The 22,645-nt window shown below is 41.5% G+C and overlaps 1 protein-coding gene across 4 annotated transcripts in view; it reads right to left on the bottom strand.

The window, feature by feature from the left end:
• The window catches only part of LOC107997499 (semaphorin-1A), a 396,921-nt gene that overhangs the window by 355,942 nt on the left and 18,334 nt on the right, over positions 1-22,645 (bottom strand). For all 4 annotated transcript variants that reach the window (XM_062071778.1, XM_062071777.1, XM_017056130.3 and 1 more), the window contains one exon: positions 4,128-4,307. In XM_062071778.1, the coding sequence (XP_061927762.1) occupies positions 4,128-4,224 (97 nt within the window). In that variant the 5' untranslated portion in view covers positions 4,225-4,307. The remainder of the gene's footprint in view (positions 1-4,127; positions 4,308-22,645) is intronic.

The following is a 22,645-nucleotide window of genomic DNA, read 5'->3' on the forward strand; positions in this document are numbered from 1 at the left end:
AACATCGAAATATAATTTCTCCATTTCTATTCAACGATTTAAATACGTAACACGGTTCAAATTGAATTTTGACACACACACACACAGAAAAAAACACAGGCAGCCCTCGTTGCACGTACTTCACCCCACTGGTACTCCACCCCAAGAGCTTAATTCCGTGTTATAAAGCGGACCACCAATAAGAGAAAAACAATTCGTTTTACACGGTTCAAACGTGCGCAATGATTAAAAAATGATATACACTTTTCGGATGTATAATCCCTCGGATCTCTTTCCCCTCGATCCTATTCAAATCAATTGTCTAAAGCAATTTAAGGGTTTATCCGATCCTTTAAAAGCTTCAAAATACCGTGATTAAACGAATTGGATTATTCGTTATTCAGAACGATTGCACGCTGATTAAAGAGCACAATAGAAGTATATTTGTTCCGCCGCTGGTTCAGCCGAATCACTTCTCCAGTAACGTGATCTTCTAACTGTTCTAACCAACCGGTGTAATTGCCAACCGGCCTCTTTCCATTCCATACCGCCAAACGCGTGTCGAACACACGGGCGAGAGCGTATTGTTTTGTCTTCGATCGACCGGTTCGCCGATCGAAGGCAATCGTCTATCGATACGATTTACATCGATTTTTAAAAATCATAATCCCGAGAAACCGAGTTGTGAAACAGACTCGCGGTTAAGGGATTCCAAGAAATTTATACCACGCTGGGAGGAACTTGTTAAATATTTAATGGGCTGTCAACGTTCAGTTGCCAACCTGCTTCAATTCTGGAAATTTTGGAAAGGTTCCATAATAGTTTGAAGAATCGACAAGTCTTATGTATACGGAGCAGCTTTCTTTCAAGAGACGATCGAAAGAAATTCTCTCTCTCGTCATCCGCTCATCCGCGTTATCTTAAACATCGACACTTGCACGGCCAAATCCACAGGTGCGGTCGAAAGGGTGCTCACGTCGCGCGGAAATGCCTTTGAATCGATGGAACACAGCCGACCTCGACGATGAAATCGTCGCGCGTGACACGTGTACCGGGTGTACGGAAATTCCAAGAGTAGATTATTGAAACGGGCCGAGAATGTCGTCAAATGTGATTTAAAGTTACGTGTAATATAAAATTTAAAAAGTGAGACTCGTATCGAAAATATTCCATCTTAATGTCCAAAAAAAAAAAAGGAAATCGATCGTAATAAAACTATTTAATTTAATTTAACTTTAACTCCTTCCAGGCTCAGATATTATTAAATTTGCAGAAACTTTTCTATGATTTAAAGGAAAGGAAAGAAGGTGAAATGAGTAGGGGATAAAGAAAGAGGGAAAAGGGAGAAGGTATCGTTACACCAACAGCAAACAGGAAGCGAAATGCCATTTGACTCCATCTTTGTTGTAAATTTCTCCCTTATCTTCACGAGCACCACAACCAACCTCCTTCAAACTTCGACCTTAACCTTTCGGAACACCCAGTATGCACGATTCTCCTCATCCTGTCTTGTCCCTTTTCTCACCCTGTCTCCCCTCTCCTCCTTCCCTTTTCCAAGTAGCTGTTCAAGGTAAAACATAGTCGTTCCCGATTCTCACAGGGCGACAACCTTCACTTCCATGTGTACGGATCGTTTCATTCCATAGCGCGTTTTCTATCAGTCGGTCGGCTCTCTTCTCCCAGGTTTCTTTATCTCACCGGGGAGGAAATTAAATTTCCCGTGTGAAAAGAATCGCGTGAAAAGAAGAGCGTTTGAATCGGTTTCCAGAAGGAGGACTGGAACTAACTTTTTCTTTTCCTTTTTTTTCCGAATCGCCGCGAAACGGGTGCGTTATTGTTCCCGATAAGCCGGCGTGCAAACATTCTCCACTAACGTTAACGTGGAAAATTAACTGTGGAAAAGGAGGGAATTTTTATCGATCGATAAAAGGTTATCGTATAATAGTGGCGATAGTTAAGTTGTATACGGTGGAAGCTTGTTAATTGCATGGATTTTGCAAAAGGAAGAAGAAGAAGAGAGCAAAAATTGAGATGCGCGCAACAAAAGAAGTAATTAATTACATCGTCCGTCTTCGTAATATTTTCTTAAACTCTTAAGAAGTTTTAAAAGTGAGAATCGATGCCGAAATATAAATAATGTACGAGACTAATGAAAGAGTAATTTGAAAGCCATACAGAATGCAATTCAAAGATCGATTTTATCGGTTCGTTTATGAACCAAATATTCGCAATAGAAGAATATTACACAGATTATACAGATCAGAAAATTAGCGTATGCTAAAAGGAAGCCATTAGAAAAGAAACGAAAAATAAAAAAATAGCCAATTCGAACTGTCTCGAGAGCTTCTTAAAACATTATTCTCCTTTTATTGCAACTTATAAAAGAGACAAAACTTTCTTAAAAAGAAAAACAGACACATACAATAGGAAATTAATACAATATAAAAATCTTTCCCTTTCCACAAAAATTGAGGAGGACTGAATCGAGAAAAGGTCCCTCCCTCTTCTCCTCCTTTCGAAACTTATTGTTCCCCCATAATCTGTCACAGCAATGAAGCGGAACGAACCTCGAGTCCGGAAGCGTTCCTTCGTCCACCGGAAACGCGGTCGTTAATCGGCGAGATTAATTTTAGCGCGGAAGGCGTGAAACTTTTATTCGAAGGTGGTCTTTTATTTTTTTTTTTACTTTCAAAAGGGGGCGCCTTTTAGCCGAGATGCATTTGCTCGATTGGCAAGTGTATTCTGCGGGATGAAAGCGCGGCGTTGAGGAAGAAAGAGGGAAAGAGAGAGAGGAAAAAAGGAAAGGAGGGGAGGAAAAGGAGGGAAATCGATTCTATGGAGAGAGCAAATTGGTAACGCGCGATTATTTCGAGCATCGGCGGGTTAATGACGTGAAATAAATGCGCGGAGCGTGGTTGCGTAAAATGCACACACCTCGGCTCTTGATGGCTCTTGATCGATTAATTTGATTAATCTTAATTTAATATCCACGCGTACGTGTGTGTATATATATATATATATATATATGTATATATGTAAATATACATATATTCTAAAACGTGTGTCGATTTAATAATTCGATACATCTATATAAAATAGCATGGCGGCCTTCGTTTCATTAAATTGTCGTTCGCAAAGGCGGCCGATGAACCGAATTAAGCGATACATTATCATTAATGTGACGATAAAAATGCACGAAATAACTTTTGCACCCTTTTATCTCGGCGCCTGATAATTCATTCCTCTTTTTTTTTAATAATGCGTCCAGCGAATCGAACGAATTCTCGTGTCTCGTGTAACAATGAAGCAGGTTTTTGTTTCAAAGATTTCGTCGCGATTAAAGCGGCGAATTAGAATGCGAATCTGATCGAAATTGGAAACGCTTTCGATTTGAATAGAGGGATTGAATGGAAAATTAGAATTATTTTCTTAAAATCTAAATTTCATTAGAACCATTTACGTGAAGAAGAAATAACAAAATATGGAGCGAATTTATAATTTGAAATGATAAAATTGGATAAGAACGATTCGAGCGTAATTTTGAAAATAAATTTTTCCAATTCGTTTCGTTTTCGTTTCGTTGTGTTATAGTAATTCGAAATAAAATAGAGATTAAAAATATAGAGTCGTTTTTCTCGCTTTTCACCTGAAAATGATTTCGCGGATGTAACAAATACATAGTCATTACAAAGAGCGCAAAATAACTTGTCAGAAAGATAAAGAAATTAATTTCACGCGTATATCGAATCCATTAACCGACAGACAAAGCGAACAATTCAATTTCTCAAATTGAATTATTTCAAATGATTTTTCGAAATATTTTTATGCATAAACAAAACTCAACATAATTTAACCCTGCATAAAGAACCCCGTACAAAATTTCTGTCCCGTTTTTTTCTTTCTCCTTTTCTCAATTTTCATATACGAATAATCTGAAATTGAAAAATAATTGAAAAATTCCAAAATTAATAAAATTTCCGACTTATAATTAAAAAAAAAAATGAAATAAATAATAAATTCCCTTTACGTTAAAAAATTAAACGAGCGAGACTTTTGTTCCCATGCTAAGCACGATAAATGGTTCTAATTGCTTTTGAATTAAGAAATCAATGCAGCAATTATGCTCGTGTGAGATGAATATTACTGACGATGTTTGACATGCAGCCTAGGAACCGGATCTTGCGGCCAAGCCACGTTCTGCGCAGCTAAGCTGATTAGCGCCAAAATTCGCAGCGATGTGCTCATTTTGGTAGCGAGTGGCCCTGCAGGGTATCCTATGAATCAGCGGTAGCTTTCAATCCTCGTCATCGCCGCACCGATCGTCATTCCTGAAAAAAAAAGAAAGAGAATTTATCGAACTTTCGTTCAAAGTCGAAGAAAGTTTATAAATATATTTATTTTTACTGGTTAAACTCGAATAAAAGAATTTAAGAGGAAATTATAGGGGGAATTATTCGCATTGTTAATTATAAAGTATTTATTTTTAAAGTTTAATTCGACTCGATTATCTCTCGATATCTATCCATTAAAAATTAAGCTGCTTAACAGAGCAATAAAGAAATCATTTCGATTTATGTGCTTGATAAAAAAAATGAGGAAAGAATAAACATCGCGATATAAACACTTTATCATACGATATATAATACTTAATTATCTAACTTCAAAGCAGTACGCTTAAAGAGCTTTGCTGGAATCTAGGTCCCTCCTCACTTTATTACCGTGGAGAGGAACTCGAAAGAAGAAGTTACCTAGTTCATTCTCATAAATGTGCCGCCAAGATGAAATCCGGCAATAATATTAAAAAAAATAATGTCGACAACAATTCGTGTAAATATTAATTAATTCCGCGTGAAATAAAAAAAAAAAATAAAAATTCTCCTTCCTCCATTAATTATTAATCCTTTGCAATATTTTTTGACGATCGTAATATAAAACATACAATTTAAAAGAAAGAAATGTTCCCTCCCCTCCCATTTTCTTCTTTCTCTATCCCTATCAAGAAACAGAGAAGAAATTCGCCATTGAGAATAAAACGAAAAAGGAGGGGAAAAAAACAAAAAGTGAACTCGGTGACACGTAATTCCACGATATCTCAACAGAGCAGAGAAAGATCCTGGTTTGTCACCGTAGGAAAAAGTTTCTCACGTGGCCGCGTTAAAAATGCATGCATTTCTTAAAAATCTTGCCGGTTCTTAACAACGCTGGGATGGCGCAACGGTGGGCGCGGAACGGTGTCACGAGCGTCTTTGTTCTTTTTTTTTCCACGGACGAACTTATACACGGCTTCCTCCATCCGGGGGGGAGGGGTGGTATCAGGCCAGACATTCGAGGAGGAAAGGAGGGGGAGAAAAGGCAACGAAGGGAGGGAGAAGATAAAAGGCTAACGAAGGAGAAACGTTGAAGGACCTCCGACTGAAACGAGCGCGGCAACGACGATGAACAAGACGACGACGACGACGACGATGGTATGCATTATGCAGAGAGGTCGCCAGCTCAAGCTTCTATTTGTCCTCGAGCTTTCGTGGCAGCCGACACCGGTGCTGCCGCGACTTCGAATACATTCGCGATTAGGTGGCAAATGCATACATATATATGTATATATATAAAGGTTTTCGTTGAATCGAGCCGCATATCTAGCGCCGCCAACCAACCGCCATTCCACACGCAAAACGTACAGCTTAATTCCGTTTCCGTTTGCCCGACAGCTTCTTCCCCCTCCCCTTCTCGAGCGCCATTTGTCATCTCGAATCCGCTTGAGATCCATGAAAGGATTCAGCATCGATCGAATCGAGTTGCAAAGAACAAAGGGGGTTGGTTTTTGATACTGTTCAAATTCGAGGGATCGAATAACCGACTTGGCCTACCAAGTATCGCGTATCGTGCGGTCAGTAAGAAGATTCAACTTCGTAATAGGATTATATCTTCGTTGGATACAACGAATTAATTCCTCCTTCGTGGGAAATAAAATTTTATATGACGTTTATCTACAATATATATCTCTCGTTCTCTACAAATTTTCAAGGAATTGGAAGAAAGAGCAGGCGGAAAAACACGTGGCGGATGAATAATCTTCTTTCCTTTTTTTTACAATTTCCGCCTCCTCAAATGCTATTAGCCTAATCCGATTTTTCCATGAACGGGTGTAAAGATCGCTCTCAAATTCAATTTAACCCCGTGCGCGCGCGTGTCGAGTCGCGAAACGAAACCGCGATTCCTCTTCGATGATCTTTCGAAACGGTCGCTCATCGAGCCCGTGGCAACCGGTACGAATTCTAATCCCTCGTTTCAACGCACGCACGGTGGAAACACGTTCAAACAAAGACGGAGAAAAGAGGAGAAGAAACAAGGTTGCGGGGAGAGACGGTTCTCGATAGTTTGTACGGCGATACGATCGTAAATTTCGCGAAATAGAGGCGTACGTTTCCCAGGGGACCGCTTGAAAACAGGAGGGAAAAGTGCAACACGGACAAAGTGCTCGCCATATATACGGTGCACGCATCTGAGAGAGGCCGAGAGTCGGTCTCTTAGGCGTGGCTCGCCCTACTTTCGAGACGAGCCACTGTTGGATCGAGAGTCACTTCTCTCCAGCATCCTCGCCGTCACCGTCGGTTTCCGATTCCTCTTGGTAGCGCGCCACGAAACCAGACTTTCTCTTACGAGTCACGAGCCGCCGTTATGACCCGCCCAGTAAGCCAGTCGCTCGATCGTGAAAACGGAAACGCAGTGGATAGGGAAGGGATCGATTTAATTTTCCCCGTCGTCGATCGGGGGAAAAATCTCGAGGAGAGGTCTGAGGCGAGCACGTGGATCTGGAATGATTTCAAAGCGAAGGAAATGTCGTCTGATCGAATCAGAATTGCCGAAACGAGAGGAAAATTAAGGCAGCGAGATTCTGTTTACGAGATTTTTATTTGATTTCTCTCTCTCTCTCTCTTCCTTTCTTTCTTTCTTTTTTCGAATTGGAAAATGGCGTGGAGCGTCGTATCGCGAATAGGGTTAATTTTGGCTCGTTACTTTAGTCGAGAGATGACACCGATCGAATTTCAATGGAGGTCTCTGCAAAAATACCGGGCCATTCAATCGTGAGAATATAGGGCAAACCGTGCTCTCGATATAAATCGGCTAAAGGTGAAAAAGAGGGAAAAATAAAAAAAAAAAGAAGGAAAGAAAACACCTTTTATTCATACCGTTTAAACACAGCTATTCTGCGAGGGGAAAAAGAACAATAACAAGGGAATCCTTGTATAAAGGGCCATAGAATCGCGATAACAATGAAATCGCCGCTGCAAGCGCAACGCTGCATCGTGTTTCCAAATGGTATCCAAACGAAACGTGATTTTAATGAACTTTTCGTGCATTAACGATACCCACGCGATCAATTTTTTCATATTCCAGAGATCAAAGTGGGTCAAGGAATATCGGAAGAATATATGGGAGAAAGATGGGAAGGTAAATAAGAGATTAGAAAAATTTATTGTCGACGGTAGGTTAAGTACGAAAGCAAGTACATTGGAGAAGGAGTAACGGACTAGTCTCTCGTAATTATTCATGCGTTCGCATTGTGCGTGGTTCAAACTAGGTCGAGAAGTGACAGGAACGAATTGAAGACGGAAAGGAGACGAAAGAGGATCGAAAAATTACAGAGATAGATGGCGAAACCCGAGGCAACAATGGCCAAGTGAATGGGAGAAAAGAGAGCCAGGGAAAATTCACGGGCAACAGCAACGCGCCACGTGTAATTATCCATGCGCTTTGTGCGTACAGCGCCTGAATAAGAGCAACCAGCGACGACACGATCACGTGGCCGCTCGGACCGTGTATAATTCTAGACCGATCATTCACCGTTCAACGAGCCGAGGATCAAAGCAAAAACAGTAGGCCTGCTCTCACGTCTTGCTCGCGATTTCCAGCTTTGTGAAATCCTCCACGATGTTCTGTGCCGAGATCGTTTGTTTCGTAACGGCGCGGCTTTCAAAGAGCGTCTCTCGTGTACAAGGTGTCTCTCGAATTGCCAATGGATAATCGTAAGCGAAAGAATTAGTCGATAAAAAGAGAATATCATCGCGTTTCGCTTAAGCCTTCGCTTTCGAATATTATTCTCAAACGTGAATCAAATTACCCTCTCGATAAAATTCTTTTCCTATTATTTTGGCTAAAAGTGATCCCTTCCATTTTTTTGCTCGCTTGAAAATTTCTTTAAACGAAGAAAAAAATTTATCCTATTGGAACCACCCTCTCCATTTTCCACCATCCCACCCGGTACACACGTATCGATCTAACCACGCTCTCCTCTTTTTTCCTCCCCGTCTCGTTTTCCTACCCTTTCTCCTTTTTTCCCTCCCCCCGCATCGTCATCGGCTAACACCTGTGCAACGCCAACGCCTTCCCGACTTTTTCTATTTTTATCGGTGTGCGTTTACACCTAGAGATCCCATTCCTTCGCGAGTGGGGCAGGTCTATCGCGAATTTATCGGGCCGATAAATCGGTGAAGCCCGATCGTCGTGATCCATTTTTATTCCACTTTTTTTCGCATAGCGGATACAATACTTATTCCGCCGTTGTACGGGCCATGAATTCACGGACGTGTAACCGGTTGTCCTCGATTTTTCCACCCCGTGGATACTCCTCCCTGTCGATAAACGTCCGCCAACTTTTCTCTCCGCAGAGAGGGGGACATTTTCGCGCGCTTCCACTCTTTTCTCCCCGGTTTCGAATCCGTGTAACGAAAGTGGATCGGATCTTGGCGATCGTTCGGCCCCTTTTCTCCTCGAAAATGTAAACGGTACAAACGAGAAACGTTCCCGATAGGGTAAACTTGGTGCACAAGATCACAGTGTACGCGTGTGCGCGCCACTTTATGGACCAAGGATGAGCAACGGAACCTCGAAACTTTATCAAAACTATCCCTGTCTCGTTGCGACAAACTTCTCGATGGCGGCATCGTGTACAAGACAAATATCGCCGTTGAGCGTACAATTTGCCGCAAAGTGTGCGTTTCATTTTCATGGGGAAACATTCGTTTATGAAGCATTTGCAATAACAATGACCACGAATAATGGTAATTTTCCTTCAACGACGACGTAAACATATTCGAAGAAAAATATTTCATTCGTTGGAAAGAAAAATTTGCGACAAATGCTCTCCTCGATCGTTCTCCGAAACAGAAGACGAATTTGCAAATGGATTGTCGCAACGCTTCTTAAACGGCTGAGAGTGCACGGTTTCCATAAACGTAATCCCAATAAATAAGCGTTCCTTGCGAGTTGTCACGGATTTGTCAACTGTTCGCGCGCTTATCGACAGTCGTAATCGCGCGCAACAACTGGCGGCCGTTTAGGAATGGAATTCGTTGCAAATCTCCGGATTGCGACAAGTTTCGAGGGGAAAGATTGCGTCCTCTCCTCGATGGTTCAGTGGAATCGAGGGAAAAAGGGAGCGGAAGTCGATGCGTGAAAGTGAGGAAGAAAGGAAGGGTAAGATAAGTCTAGTAGATGATGAAAGGCGCGAAAAAAGAGGATACACAAGATATCCGCGCGACGATGAATGAGTCTAGCTACGGGTCTTTGAGCCTCCAACCAGGCTGTGATTAATAAGTAACGTCGATCTCGGCCAAAGTGAAGTTTCCTCGAGCTTCCTTCGCCGCGCCCGACCTCTCTGTGACAGGTAGGAAGGAGGTAAGTAAGTAAGAATTTTTCCAAAATAAATGGCGTTCCCCTTTTCGCGTGGATAAGAATTGAGTTTTTGGTAAAAAGTTTAAAGCGAGAGAAGTTGACCAGTGATTAAAAAATTAGGAATTCCAGATAATAAATAATATTTAAAAATGAAAGAGAAGATGGAGAAGACACGAGCTTGTAATTAAAGCAAGGAGGAAATTGTGTTTTATGCATGTTAATAATTATCAAATATTCGTATCTTTAAAGCGATCCTAATTTCTTCCAGGAATCTAGGACGACAAATATTTGATAAGACTGAATTTTCTCTTATCGACGTTCTCTTCTTTTCAATTAAATACACACGAAACGAAATATCCATGATTAGACACTGACAGAGGCGTGATCAAATTCAGCAACAGCGTGTGCAAATTCATTCATTTACTTATATCAATTTAATTCTACCAGAGATATTACACGCTCTAAACTTCCAAAACGAAATTATACCTCCGTATTCCAACAAGTATAAGCAGACAGATCTGATATCCCAATTAAATTTCATCACACGATCCCGCCACACGTTTAACCCCCCGCGACATCTTCCTCGAGATAAGAATCGGGCCAGCGACCACTGGCCAGATATCGAGGAGAGCTCCACGTCGAGAGAAAGAAAGAAAAACCGATAAATCCAAGTTGCAAAGCGTATCCTATCCTACATTATACTGCTACTCGAAAATACGCATACTTGCAAACTTCGTATTATCGGCTATACTCGATAAATAATCTCACCCTCCACGTAAGCGGGGGAGGAACAGGTATGGAGGCATTTATACCTCTGCCGAAGTATGTACGATCAATGATACCCGTTATCTCCGTGAACAGGTGAGAGGGTACGCAGGCAGGTTAACGCGATTACACGCCGATTTCTCTGTTTACACGCCTACTTATCGGCAACGCAGCGAGCGAGGAATGGTTGCAAAGTTGCGGGGTTATCGGAGCGAGAGAAGTGGCGGGCCAAGTGGCTACCGCGGTAACTGTGATCGTGAAAGCGAGGGGGAAGAGGAGGAGGGAGGTGGCCGCATAAGATAGCGGAAGGAGACAGAGGCGGCGAACGTGGCGGGCTATTTAAACGCGGGGTGAATGAATATTCAGAGGCGCACGGGAACCGGAGAGGAACGCGGTCTTCGTGCCCCAGGTGACCTCTCGTGGAAACGAGCAGGTGAAATGGTCCAAATCACGGCGAATATTCAGATCTCGAAACCACCCTCTCGCTGCCGTCCTTGTGCAAATTATTCTCGTTACGAATGCCTGCGATCGAGACCGTGCCCAACTATGTAAAAGAGTGTAACCAAAACCGCGATTCCCCTTGCAAATTTCTTCGCAACCGAGCGTCGCTGTCGAATGGAGAATACGCTCCTCCACCTGCCCTCTCTTTCTCTTTCTTTCTCTCCCTGCTCGAGCGAGAGACGTGGGAATTTAATGCCGCTTTGAATACTACCGTGTCTACGCCTGTTGAAATATCTATGCCGGATTGTTAAGTTCGATATCAGCCCCGCGGGAACGTCTGAATCTCAATTGCTTATAAATAATTGATCGCGTGTCATCTGCGAATATATATATGTATGTATACATTGGACATCGAGGGAATCGAGTACATGTTCTCGAGGTTTGTTCAAATGTGAGAAAAAAGGGATACAATAATTTATAAACTTTACTCTCGCTAAATATATAGAATAATCATTCTTGCAAAATTTCTCTAATGACATTTCTTCATTTTTCCAATTTTCGAGTTAACGGTAAAGTTAAATTCGGTAGATACAGCCAGTTTTTCACGGGTCGTCGAAAGGTAACACCTGCACATTCGAGCATCGTTACCCTATTCGAATACTTCCGGCGTGTTTCACGTGGGCGGTTTTACAACCCTCCCACGTTTTTCCTCTGCTGTCTCGGACGAGCAAACTGCAGCGACTTGCCACGTTGCTTAATTCGAGGCTTAAGATCGCGTTGCAAAAGAAGCAGCTGACTAACTACACTACAGCTCCCACCCGACGACAATGTACGACGATTAAGTTGCTCCACGTGTATCGAGGGCCCTTCCGCTTCGTGTCGTTCACGAAAATACACTTAACGGCTAACTCTGCAACGGTTCCCTAACTGCGAAAACAGCTGCGATGTGTGCATTAATCCCTCGGGCTTGCTGCGTTAAAATTTTACGAATTTTTATTTCTCAAATTGTCTGACAAATTGGATCGAATTAGTATCTGATGTTGAGTTGGGATATTTTCTCGAGCTCAGAAGCTTGGTCAGAGAGGAATGTTAGCTATGTTATCGCATGGCTGGGCATTGAATTACGTAAGTAGAATTTAAGATATTTGAGGCCAATGGGTTAATAACTTATTGAAACGAGGTAAACTCGGGCTAACAATATATTTCTCAATCTTCATCTTGGCTTTCCTTTTTTCTTATCCCTCCGTGATTTGTCCCGAGGAGCCACAGTTGTTTAATTATGGAAATTATATTTGATCTACAAGTGAGGATCTTACTGTGCGTGAAAATGTCCAAATTTACATTGGAAAATACGCGATTTTGAAATGCAAATATTTGATCGATCCGTTCCGCAAATATTCCCGCAAGTGTAACTTTAATGTAAGACGTTAGAAAAATACCAGCGGTAATAACAAGAAATTCCAATTCTCCCTTCGAATTCGCGCCGGTTTCAAATTACGACCTTACCTTAAAATTACGTATTAAGCTGATATTTTTCCATATCGTAATAAGTAATGACAATATCATCGATCGTGTGCTGTGAAGGACCGAGATGAAAGAGTTATCGCGTAATAAAACGTTTATGCACGTTTCAATGGCTCCGATATTTTTGTTACGAATACTGTCTTATTAAAGAAAAGCATTAGAAACAATTGTAGCTGCAAACGTTCGAAGTTACACACCGAAATCAACTGTCGTATAATAATTGATACGAATAAATATTTATTCGAAATTTTTAATGCCCAATTCTTGAATCGTTACGTATCTTCAGATTCGATATTAAAACGGATTGTGAACGGAATATCTCCAATAATAAATTTCATCATGATCGAAAGTTCCATCATTGTACCTTAAATACATTTCTTCTCTCAAACAGGGGGGAAGAACTCGTTTCTCGATGATGGAGCGTGGTAAAAACGGGTGGCCGAAAACTGCGTAATAACAGGGAACGAGAATCGAGCGCGCTCCACCGCGGAATTAGCTCTTGCTCGAGTAATTTCCTCGGGGAAGAATCCTATAATGTATAACAGGGGCGAAACATTGGGCAGGCCACGATTGTGTTTGCCTTCCAGGACGACGAGCCACTCGTTCCCGCGGATAATCGTCGCGATTAATACGGCGAGCGTATTAACGGTAAAAGGTGGGAAGAAGAAACGGAGAGGGTCCACGTGCCGGGAGGAAAAGAAGCGAGGAAAAAGGTGGAAAAGACGCGGCTGACGGCAACGGTGCCTGCGCACAACAGTTTCTGGAATGTATACCTCTCTCTCTCTCATAATTTCCGTTAGCTAACCCACGTTCGCCCACGTGAAACTATTCTTTGTCGGTCTTGCAACGTGGAATGCATCCTCGGATGCCTTGGATGATTCTTCTCCGCGCTATCGAAACGATACGAGGGGATAATTTTCCAGGACAAAAGAATTATCGGAAGGCGAATCGTTACACTTGGTTCTCTTTCCTTCCTCTCTTTTTTGCGATGTAAATCAGGAATGAACGCGCGATTGATAATAACAGCGATGAAAATTTGCATTTGAAATTCCCGCGATTTCGCCAACAGTGACGATATCAACAAGTATCTCGTCACCGCCCACGTTCGTTTAATCTTAATCGAATCTAAACTGTCCAAGAGAAATTCTCGGAAGCAAAGAACGGGAGGAATATCATTACTCTGTACAATTGATTAATCGACAATCTTCCGAATAACTAATATTAAGATCCGTTAAAACGAGCAAAGCCACACTCCGAGGGAGTGCGTTAGTGGAAAGTGCGCGAATAATCGTGTTCCACGAGTCAATTGGTGGAAAGGAACGCGGGCATCGTTCCTTCGATGGAGACGATAAAACCCAGGAGGAAGGAATGCATCGAGGGAACAAGACCAATTTCTACGTTTCACGAAAGAAACCTATCGAAATCGTCCAACCTCTCCTTCCTTCCACCCTCTTACTCTCGCCCCCGTTTCATCCCGCGCATACAGACGCATCGCCTCTCCTCCCTCGCGTTTACCTCACGTCACGCTACAAAATTCATTTTATCGCGACAGGGACGACGAATCGATATTTCTCGTTTCTCGGCACGGGCTCGCAATCCGATAAACGAATGACGAGAAGATTGCAACCGGCGGCGCGATGCAATAAATGGATATAGATGTGGCGAAGGTGTGGATACGAACAAGGGTGGTCGGTGTTGCACGTGTATGCGTGTGTAATACGCCAGGTGTCCGTGCCACGTTGCTTGCCAACATGCATAGGCGCCGGACACGGTGTCTTAACGCGTTCGATCGGATTCACGTTGTCGTAATAATTCTTCCCATATTCCTCCACTTCTCTCCAATTCTTTACAGGGAAATACAATTACGAGAGAGATCCTCGTTATTTATATGAAGTAAGTGAGACTCGCCGTTTAAAGCATCCTCTCATTTATCACCTCACGCGCGGCAGAAATATTCTCTATAACCGCTCGATCGTGAGAAATCAGGAGGAATCTCTTCGGCCGGAAAAAGCCGCATTCCTCGATGATGCTCCTCCATAAGGGGGGCGAAAATTCGATCGATGGAACAAACGCATCGTAGCTTCCAAGCCTTCCAATTTCCTCGCCCCCCTAACTTCCGTCCTCCAAGGGCGGGACACGTAGATGGGAACCGGGTGGCCCCGAGCACCTCGCGCCTGTGGACGATTGTCATCGATCGATTTCCGTGCACGATTTCCACCAAGACGCCGTCGTGTCCGCCATCGTCGTCGTAGCTGCGGGCCAATCGAATTTTCATCACCGCGAAGGCAAGCCCTGAATATTCATACCCTCGAATCCCTGCTACCTTGCACACGTCCCCCAGTGGTTGCCTGCCCCCCTGCGCTAACCTATACGTACACAGCCGCCGGGTAATCGTGGAGCCCTCCCTCCGCCAGCTGAATTTAAACTGATGTGCAGGGAGGGCGCGTGATCGCCGCAGGGGCGCTTGAAGGCGAATCGAACGCCCTGCTCGAACACTCTCTCTCGATATCCTCCTTACCGCTATTTATGCCTCCTATCGAGGATGAATGGGCCAGCGCGTGGTAAATCGTCGCGGTGATTATCGAGTTAGTCAATTAACGACGGGATTCGCCATCAATCGTCCTGCGAATTGTTGATTCTTCGGTGGAGAGTTAGCTTCGGTCAGGGACTGTTGCAAGTATTGGTTGGAACTTTGCACAAAGGCGCAAATAGAATGAATAACTCGGTGAGTTACGCAACGAGAAGTGTAAATTTTGAAGAAATTTTCGATAATTAATTTATTGTTGTCGCGAGTATTATTATTATTATTGATGAACTAATGCGTCTAATCCAGGGGCGGGAAAAAATTAAGTTTGACCAGAGGAAATATTGAAATATTTATTTTCCCCTCTATTTGAATTAATTTCATGTTTATCCATCCGATGTTGAATAATTCAATACGCGGTTGAATGTTGGCAAATACTGTGAGTGGGTGAAAATGCAATCACTATCGCGCAAATATCCGGACGAGGTGTACGAAGTATAATAATAAATATTGACATAATAATATTGTAATAATAATTTTAAAACGGGGAGCATCGATAATATTAATTTACTCACCGGGTGAAAAATTATTTCTACTTTGATCTAATTAATCCCAATTCCAACTAATTAATTTTATTTTACGTTTCAGTTCGGCCAAAGCTAAAGCGTGTTCCATATTCATAACTCGGTGCCAACGATAAGAGTCGTTTTCCGCTTCTTAGATCCGCAACAACGCATTAGAATTATAATCCGCTTGTTTGCGGCAAAATCAAGGAACGAGGGGTCGAGGGGAGGGCACACCTTATCGGTCTCTATGAATATAGAGCGTACAACTTCGTAACTGGTTGGTCCGAAATTACACCGCGGCAAATCTGTACAAATAAATGGCTGTATATCGAAATAAGGAGTGGAGGGTTCTGTATGGCCCTCATTTGAGCCAATAACGACTTCTGCCCGTGTAACGCACTTGAAGATAAGAGCTTTCCGATAGTTTGAACGAACGCAGAAGAAAACCCGTTTTTCCACCGCTCACATTAGTCGCAAGAATTTATTCTTGCGGCTAATAGATCTCTCTGCAAGATGGCAACTCTGGTGTTTTTTTCCCCTCTTTTCTTTTTTTTTTAAACGCGCCGCCTTACGTCTTACGTCTACTTTAGAGCGCACTTGACTCTTTTAGTACGTCGCTTTTTTTAGGAAGGAAAAAGAATAAAAAAAAAGAAAAAACTTTCCACGTGCTTGGTTGCGTTATGAACTTCGCCTGCAACGACTTTTGTAAATATTTAAATTTATAAGGAATAACAATTTAACGGAGGGAAGGTAGTAAAACTCGATAGTTTGAGTAATTTTATTGCGCGGATAGATTGATCAATGGTTTATTTCGTTTAATTTGTTATCTCACCGGACATTCCATCACGAGAATTTAAGGAATAATTTTATCTTCGATAAGGAAGAAATAATTTTGTGTTATACGTCGAGAGAGAAAGGGAGAGGCTTCCCTCTGTAATAAAAATTAACACGCCCATCAATCTCTGCAAAGTGACAAGGATAATCCACTCTTGCAGACGATAATTCACAGTCGAACGGCGTATACGAAATTCTCATCAACCTACTTTCGACACGGTTCACGTGTCCACGTGTTTTAAGGTCGTTTCTTTTAAACGAGCGCGCGTGTTGTCGAGCAAAAAAGAGACAGACAGAGGGAGAATAGGCTACAAAGGGTAACGATAGAAAAAGACAAGGAGCGGATAAAAATCAGCCGCTTTTCAGTCCAAACCACTCGACGCTTCTTGCAGCCGGGGTGATCTGACGCGTGTGCAGCCGTTAAACCGAGGGGAAAAAGAGAAAAGAGACTGTGAAAAAAAGAGAAAGGGTGGCTGAAGAGGGGCAAAAGAAAGAGAGAGAGGGAGAGAAATGTCCAGAGCTGTTTGAGCAACATACGCGAGCAGGGGGATACAACTGGCAGCTGGCCTATGTATGCTCGCCTATCTTCCGCCCTGGTGGAAGGGGAAGGGGGAGGATAGGGTGCAGGAGGAAACAAAAGCGAGCGATGGAATTCTCCGTGGAAAAGGGGGGAGGGGTTGGAAAAGAAGAGGGGAGGGGAAGGAGGTAAAAAGAAGCGGCGAGGTGGCCGGAAGAGGAAAAAGCGGAAGACAGATCGAGGAAATACGGGGGTGGAAAGAAAATGTAAGAGACGGTGGAATCGTTGGGAAGAATCGAGGGCTCGCGGCCGTCGTTTCTTCACCGAGATTTCTCGTTCAAAGTACTCCGCAAACGCGGAGCCTACATCCATTCATGATTTTTTCAAAGGAGCTCCCTATCCTTTCATATCTTCTACTCTCGTTCCCTGTGGCCTCTCAACGGCCGGCCGTGTGGACCGCGGGCTGAAATTATTTAGCCACAGTTTCTGACCGCTGCTGGCAATGTGCTTATTTTTTTTCCCACTCTCTCTCTCTCTTATTCTCCCGGATGGGTGTTTCAGGTGAATCGAAACCAATTAAACGTGACTTTGCGGTGAGAACGTGGGACTCGTGATTTAAGATCGAGCGTGTCTATCGATCCAGATCCTTTTCTTGCGGAGGAGATTATATTGGATTAACTCTTTGTAGTCGAATTCAATGATAACTGTGCGATGTGGAGAAAATTTTAGCATTGGAAATCGGGAATCTAACGAATTATTTCGAGAAAATAATTTAAAGAGTTTTGATCGAGATTATTCTTTATACTTTCGACTCGATCCATCTTCCTTCGAGCCAACTTATTTTAGAATAATACAAAATAAACGCCCCGATATTCTTTCCTCGTCTTGAGAGATTAAAATGTATGATCAAAATTTATCGAAAACGTTTGCTTACCGCTCGAAACGAGGTAAACTGGGACGATATTTGCCGAGAGAATTTACGGAAGCGAACGATATTATATATGTATGTCGTCGATCCTAAAGCGATTGGATATTTTTCTCGGTCAAAGGTTAATAACCCGGTGTATAACGCCGCGGTTTTAATTCATTTTAATTTGACACACCACGTTGCCACCGATCGCTGTATATTTCGCGCCGAGGCGAGTTCACAGTTGGACGATAAATCGACCTTAACGAGTGCAGATTTCCCGGGATGCAAGCGTCCGTTTCAACGTTTTCAACGCGATGAGATTCATAATGGATCGTAGTTTTAAATTGCTTTGGAAAAAAAAAAAAAGAAGAAGAAGAAAACCCTGCTTTGAAATAGTATTAGGGTCGATTCTATACAACTTTGTGCGAGAGTATCGATCGAACGATAATTATTGTACCGTTCGGTCAATGATTATTTGGAGGAAAATGAATAGGATCGTTGAAGAGGAACGAAACAGAAGAAGAAGCGAAACAACGGTATTGGCAACAATAAGAGGGGGAGAGAAAGTGAAGTATTTCGTCATCCGTAAATATTAAATGAAGCTTGCGTCTAGAATGGTGTTGCGTTGCAAATTTTTCGAAATGTTTCGAACAACTATTTCAAGATCAGGAATTATACAAGAAAAGGTAATAAACAATTATATCCTCGTTTTTCAGCAAATTTTATGAAATATAACGTCTTTCTTCTGAATACCCTGAATTTCGTTAAATCTTAAAAAATAGATGGGAAACGAAATAATCGATGAATTTTAAACAGCCAGAATTTCGTGAAAAATTATATCAAAATCGGTTTATTACACTGTCCACTCCTTTTTGGCTGGCCTGATTTATTTCTTTATTCGTTTTTTTTTGATCGATCTCGAAAAAAACGCACACACAGGCAAATTTTCATCTATCCATCTGGCCATTTATCCAAAAAGTAGCGCAACATTCGTTTTCACCGTGATCCCTGGCTACGTTAAAAACCGGATGAAAAAGAATCCATCTGTGCAGCGGGTTTTAAACGAACCACTACATTATTCGATCCGCTCAACCCTGTGTAATGAAATCAACGAAAGCAAAAATAAACGCAACAACATTTCACCAGCTTTACGCTGAAACAACTAAACCCGTCAAAATGACGGATCACGTATTTTTCGTGTTTCACGATCATTGAAAATGTTTTTTTTCCTTCTCCTCTCTCTTTTTTTTGGCAAAAATTAACGTCATATTCGAGATTATTCGTATATTTTCACGAGATTATTTTAATTACGATCATTTATATGTAAAATAGACGGACCGGTAATTCCAGTTAATGTACTTTTGTATTTTATGAACACCGATGATTTATTAACCTCGTTCATAAGTATATACATTTGCTGAATCCGTAAAACTCGGCAATTAATCCAAGGAATATTACGAAGGAACGGTCTTTGTTAGCAAAAATTTCCAGAAAAATTACAATGCATCGAGCGACGAGGATGCCAACACGCTTAGATTTAATCGACGCATCGACGTACGAGGATCCATCAGATCCATCATCATGATAAACGATTAACTGGCAGCATTAATAAACACGGTCTGCTAGCGAAAATCTTCACCATTCGCCATTTCGATTACCAGCCAACACCACGTTCAAAATTCACCGAGCCGTTGCTTCTTCATTACATACAGGAAAGCTTATCCCGGTTCGAGGAAGGGAAAGGAAGATCGATTATTCGATCTTGGAGTGATTTAGACTGCGAACGGGCCAGCATTCCTAGCCAAGCGCGAAGACTATCTTTCTTCGTACCGTCAACCGCGGTAAAAGAGCGGAAACGAGGCGAGCAACAGCCGTAAGTACGGTGTAACGGTATTGCAAACCTCCGTTCCTCTGCTCTTCCCTCCTCCTTGAATCGCGAGAGACGGTTCACGGTTTTTCGTAACGCGACTCTGCTTCTAATCGGCCGTCGTAATCGAACTTTTAAGGCGAACTCCACTCGAATTCCAGGAATAATTCCTTCGATTCGAGGCCCGATCGCCTCGAGTAGCCAATTTACTCGGAATCGTGTAATTTGTTTCGACTAAAATGTCGTGTTTAGTTTGTTTTAATTTGCGAATTTATCTGGGAAACGAGGTTGGGCAAAGTTTATCGGGAAGAAATTCTTTTTAAGCAAGAATTTGAAATGCTCAATTAAGTAGTTTTATTCGTTGAGAAGGTTCGGATTTTGGAGAAAGCGATTATTTTTCAGCGGAATATGTTATTTTGAGGGGGTGAATTGGTTGGAAGCTCTCCTTTTTATTTTTGTCAAACACGATTTTACAACAGCGACGGATAAAAGTTTAAATGTAGAAAATATTCGAGTCTCCAGTGAAGTTTCTATCATCTCACAGTGAAGGATATTTTTCGTTTGAAAAAAAAGGAAAAAGGTTGAAAACTTTGATTCGAAAGAAATTTTAAAAGAAGAAGTTACATTATAAAGATATCATTTCAAGTTTTAGTTTGAATCTCTTTGTATATATTTGAATATTTCCACCTAAGAGCATTCTTGTTCACCTAACGAAACTTTCCCTTCTAACCACTGCCGCCGACCTTCGTGACACCAGCGTGTTAACCAGTGGTACGTTAAGAATGTTGAAAGTAGTTCTCCTGTAGACGTTTGGAAGTTAAGTCGATATCAAAGTAATAGCCTTGAAACTATTCAGACACGTGTCCTAATATCACGTAGAATAAGAAGCTTGTTCGTGACGAAAGAGATACACGTCCATTTCTTGAATGATCTTCCTTTCGTTTATTCTTACTTTTGCGATCTTCATCTTTTCGTCAAACAATTGTTTTGTTTTCGGTAAAGATAATTAAAAATGACAGACGAACGATAATCATTTATTGCTTGGAATCGTATCGATCGTCATTATTTATTTTTCCTTTCCATTCCCGGTTCTAATTCCTCGCTAATTGGCACATTTAATGTCCGACTAGGAATATATTCGGAACTTTATTCTATGGTCGAAATTCAAAATTAATCCTCTTACAACTAACAAATCCGCAATAGAGTTTGAATATCGAAATTGTTAAAAAGTTCGGCCAACTTTCTATACAATGTGTAATAAATAACAAGAGAAATTAAACATACGATTATTTTCATTATTTTTAAATTAATCCCGGAAGGTGAAATACAATTTTTATACGTATAAAACAAAGAATGAAGATTTCTATTTGTTTGTAATAGTTGCAAGCAGCAACATTTCTCGCTTCCATCGTATTTTTATATTCTTGCCTATTGTCTACCTGCTGTCCACCTTTCTAATTCCGAACAATGGTTGTTCATAAATAAATTTCTCAGATAATCAAATTCCTCAGGCATTCGTCATGATTGTTGCATCGAAACTCTTAAAATTACTCTTCCTACATCACTGTGACTCCAATATTTTACCAGGATTGACATTATCCGAGATACAACAACGAGCCATTAGACGAGAATAAAAGGAACAATTTATATAGATATTTTTTTTTTACAGTCTATCTTTACTTTCGTTTAATTTTTTGGCACATATTTAACACTTCTAAATCCCGATAGTGATTTAATTGAATCGATCGTCACAGGATTTAAACTGTACACTCGTAAATCATAATTTAATTCGCACGATCAAACTGTCCAGTCCGTTCTGATCAACAGATATATATACGCAACGGAATATGATGGTCAATGTCAATCGATTTATCGCACGAATTTCTAGTTGGAAACTGCACATACGCAAAAAAAGGAAAAAGAAAAACGTATCAATGTGTCATGCATGTGCTGTTTTCAGCGGTATTTCAATATTCCGACGAAAAATGAAACGAAACAAGCTGCAACAATATAGCTAGTTTTATTACGACTCGTTGAAACAATACGAAAATGCGTAGAAGAGGAAAATAAGAGGGAAACTGAACGAGGATAATAAAAGTATATAGAACGCGTAGAAAGTTAGAAATGGGAAGATATGGGAAAGCGTATAAATTTTTATTCGATCTAGAACGAGTTCGATAGAATGTTTAACCAAAATAAATATCGTTTACTGCGCACTTTTTCTCCCCCTTCCCGTATAAAAATAAAATCGAAACTCTCGACACATTCTCCGACACATTTTTCGTTGAATCAGAAATCGCGATCGAATCGAAACAACGGGCAGATTTTCAAGAAATAAATTACTTTACCATAATAACCATCTCCGAAACTATATATAAGCTCACGAATTGCATAAATTGGCCGGAAAGGCAACATAAAATGTTCCACGTGACTCGGTAGTTTAATTTTAACGGGTTAGAGTAAACGCAGCACAGACGGTGCGTGCGCGGGTAAAACTAGCAACGCGCGGACTTGGCGTGCCGCGTTTTACTTGTAACTGACACACAAGGGGTTCAAGTTAAACAAGAAAACGAATCAAACTAACTCGACCGACCTCAAATACCGTCAAACGCCGTCAACGTCGGAAATTTCTGTAACGCGGTTCCGGTTGCACGATACAAGCCGAGCTTCCATCCCCCTCCCCTTCCTCGAGCGTAAACGCGTTAAAGTAGACGGGTGGGTAATAAACCTCGGTATAAACCTTCTGCGCATCCACAGAAACTTTGCATCACGAATTGGTGATGGATGGCGAAGTCGTGCAGAGATCATCACCTTTGGATCGAAAGTATTGGCAATTATTGAAATATTTGTTTTTTTTTTGTGTTTGTCGTGTAAGTTGATTTATTTATTTGCTCGATTCGTGTGGCTAGATATTCTTTCATAGTCGACTGTTGAGTAAATTTAAAAAAAAATTGTTACGGTTCAAAAATATTTATAGATTCGAGGTAAAATTAAGGTGAACGAATTAATTTACATATTTAAGATACTTGGTGGTTCGCTCGTGTTT

Source organism: Apis cerana, linkage group LG2, assembly GCF_029169275.1.
Source record: "Apis cerana isolate GH-2021 linkage group LG2, AcerK_1.0, whole genome shotgun sequence".
Taxonomy (NCBI): domain Eukaryota; kingdom Metazoa; phylum Arthropoda; class Insecta; order Hymenoptera; family Apidae; genus Apis; species Apis cerana.